Consider the following 2,845-nt stretch of genomic DNA (forward strand, 5'->3'; position numbering starts at 1 on the left):
AGCGCACTCCGAGGCGGCTCCTCCAGAGCGCAGGCTGGAACCGGCGGGCACAGCGAGCCCAGAGCACCCCACGAGCTGAGTGTGCAGGACGCGCCCCCAGCACACCACCCCCGGCGGCTGAATGAGGCTTCCAGGCGTCCGCCCACGGCCCGCAGCAGCGCCCCGCCGGAGGTCCGCCCGCTGAGGCGCGGGCAGCCAGTGCGCTCACCTGCCAGCCTGCGCGCCATGGGACAGCCAGGGAACAGCAGCGTCTTCTTGCTGGCGCCCAACGGAAGCCACGCGCCGGACCACGACGTCACGCAGGAACGGGACGAGGCGTGGGTGGTGGGCATGGGCATCGTCATGTCGCTCATCGTCCTGGCCATCGTGTTTGGCAACGTGCTGGTCATCACAGCCATTGCCAGGTTCGAACGTCTGCAGACGGTCACCAATTACTTCATCACTTCTCTGGCCTGTGCTGACCTGGTCATGGGCCTGGCAGTGGTGCCCTTTGGGGCCAGCCATATCCTCATGAAAATGTGGACTTTTGGCAACTTCTGGTGCGAGTTTTGGACTTCCATTGATGTGCTGTGCGTCACGGCCAGCATCGAGACCCTGTGCGTGATCGCGGTGGATCGCTACTTTGCCATCACATCACCCTTCAAGTATCAGAGCCTGCTGACCAAGAATAAGGCCCGCGTGGTCATTTTGATGGTGTGGATCGTGTCAGCCCTTACCTCCTTCTTGCCCATCCAGATGCACTGGTACCGGGCCACCCACCAGGAAGCCATCAACTGCTACGCCAAGGAGACCTGCTGTGACTTCTTCACGAACCAAGCCTATGCCATTGCCTCCTCCATCGTGTCCTTCTACGTGCCCCTGGTGATCATGGTCTTCGTCTACTCCAGGGTCTTCCAGGTGGCCAAAAGGCAGCTCCAGAAGATCGACAAATCTGAGGGCCGCTTCCACTCACAGCACCTCAGCCAGGTTGAGCAGGATGGGCGGAGCGGGCACGGACTCCGCAGGTCCTCCAAGTTCTGCTTGAAGGAGCACAAAGCCCTCAAGACGTTAGGCATCATTATGGGCACTTTCACCCTCTGCTGGCTGCCCTTCTTCATCGTCAACATTGTGCATGTGATCCAGGACAACCTCATCCCTAAGGAAGTTTACATCCTCCTGAACTGGGTGGGCTATGTCAATTCTGCTTTCAACCCCCTTATCTACTGCCGGAGCCCGGATTTCAGGATTGCCTTCCAGGAGCTTCTGTGCCTGCGCAGGTCTTCTTTGAAGGCCTATGGGAATGGCTATTCCAACAACAGCAACGGCAAAACCGAGTACTCAGGGGAGCAGAGTACCTACCACGTGGAGCAGGAGAAAGAAAACGAACTGCTGCGGGAGGACCCCCCAGGCACGGCAGACTTTGTGAAGTGTCAAGGTACTGTGCCTAACGATAGCATTGATTCACAGGAGAGGAACTGTAGTACAAATGACTCACTGCTGTAAAGCAGTTTTTCTATTTTTTAAGATTCCCTCCCCACCAAAAGAACACTAAATAGACTATTTAACTTGAGTGTAATAAGTTTAGAATAAAACTGTATAGAGATAAGCAGGAGGAACGGCACCCTTCTGCCTTTTTTTTATTTTTTTAAGCTGTAAATTGAGTGTGTCTTGTACAGTTCAGTTCCTCTTTGCACAGAATTTGTAACTTTATGTCTGAAAAGCTTTAGTCCTCGAGGACTTGGGTCTGCTGTGTTTTGATTACTTTTTCCTGCATCTACCTCACTGGTCAAGTATTAGGAGTAATGTATTGCTGCTGATAGTTTGTATCTGAAGGAGATTTTCCTTCCTGCACCCTTGGACTTAAGGCTCTTGAGTATCTCGGACCTCTCATCTGTGAACATGGACTCTCTCCCGCTCCTCTTATTTGCTCAAATGGGGTGTCATAGGCAGGGACTTGAGGGGCAGCTTCAGTTGTTTTCCCGAGCAAAGTCTAAAGTTTACAGTAAATAAATTGTTTGGTTATGTCTGCATTGCACCTGTTTCTCCAAAACCCCTTAACCGGAGTGCCGTTGCCTCCCCTGCTGGAAACCACAGGTAACTATTTGTAATAACTGCCCAATGACTTAATGTGGAAGGATACCAGAATGACATGCACTGATTGCTTAACCCTTTCATTTACCTTTGAATCTACTGCTGCAAACCGGCATCTCTCCTGACACTTGTGCCCCAAATCAGTTCCGCCTGTTCTCGGTATCACTCGGCTCGCCCCACGGTTGTTGTTCTGTGTTGTTACCGCAGAAACACTGACTCATAGGAGCGGAGTTATGGGCATATGCTTTGTCCCTCGGTGCGCCCCCACCACCCACCTTCCAGTTCTACTTGTTTCATAACTGCTTATATTTATATCTTTGCCATGTCGTATAGTGGAGCTCTTTGTGCTGCATCGGGGCTTGGCATTTTAAGGATAAGGAAGATGTTCTTGTGAAAAAGCTGCTCAAACGTTGGCCTTGTAATTCCGAGGAAAAATAAAAGGGCATTGGTCACAGAGAGAGAAGCTGGAAAACACATAACTGATGAATACCTCATGACCTAGAAACAGGGCTGCAACCCCTGCTCCTCCTTTCCTTCCGTCCCTGTTTTCCTCTCTGGTTGACTCTTCTCACTTTGGTATAAAGCAAAGTTTCTCAATTTTGGCACTGTTAGCAATTGGGACCAGATAACTCTTTTTTGTTGGGGGGTATCCCATGCATTGTAGCATGTTTACCACCATCCCTGTCCTCTACCCGGTAGATACCAGTAGCACCCCAAGTTATAACAATCAAAACTATCTCCAGGTATGGCCAATACATACACCCTGCGGGGTGAA

The 2,845-nt window shown here is 51.5% G+C and overlaps 1 protein-coding gene across 1 annotated transcript; it reads left to right on the forward strand.

The window, feature by feature from the left end:
* On the forward strand, positions 1-2,014 carry ADRB2 (adrenoceptor beta 2). The gene has a single exon (XM_020283706.2). The coding sequence runs from the start codon at positions 226-228 to the stop codon at positions 1,480-1,482; it is 1,257 nt and encodes a 418-aa protein (XP_020139295.1). The 5' UTR covers positions 1-225; the 3' UTR covers positions 1,483-2,014.
* The last annotated feature ends 831 nt before the right edge of the window (positions 2,015-2,845 follow it).

The sequence above is a fragment of the Microcebus murinus genome, chromosome 21, assembly GCF_040939455.1.
Source record: "Microcebus murinus isolate Inina chromosome 21, M.murinus_Inina_mat1.0, whole genome shotgun sequence".
NCBI lineage: Eukaryota > Metazoa > Chordata > Mammalia > Primates > Cheirogaleidae > Microcebus > Microcebus murinus.

Excerpts from the sequence above, each read along its gene's own strand:
- ADRB2 (XM_020283706.2), top strand. The coding sequence starts at position 226 with ATGGGACAGCCAGGGAACAGCAGCGTCTTCTTGCTGGCGCCCAACGGA.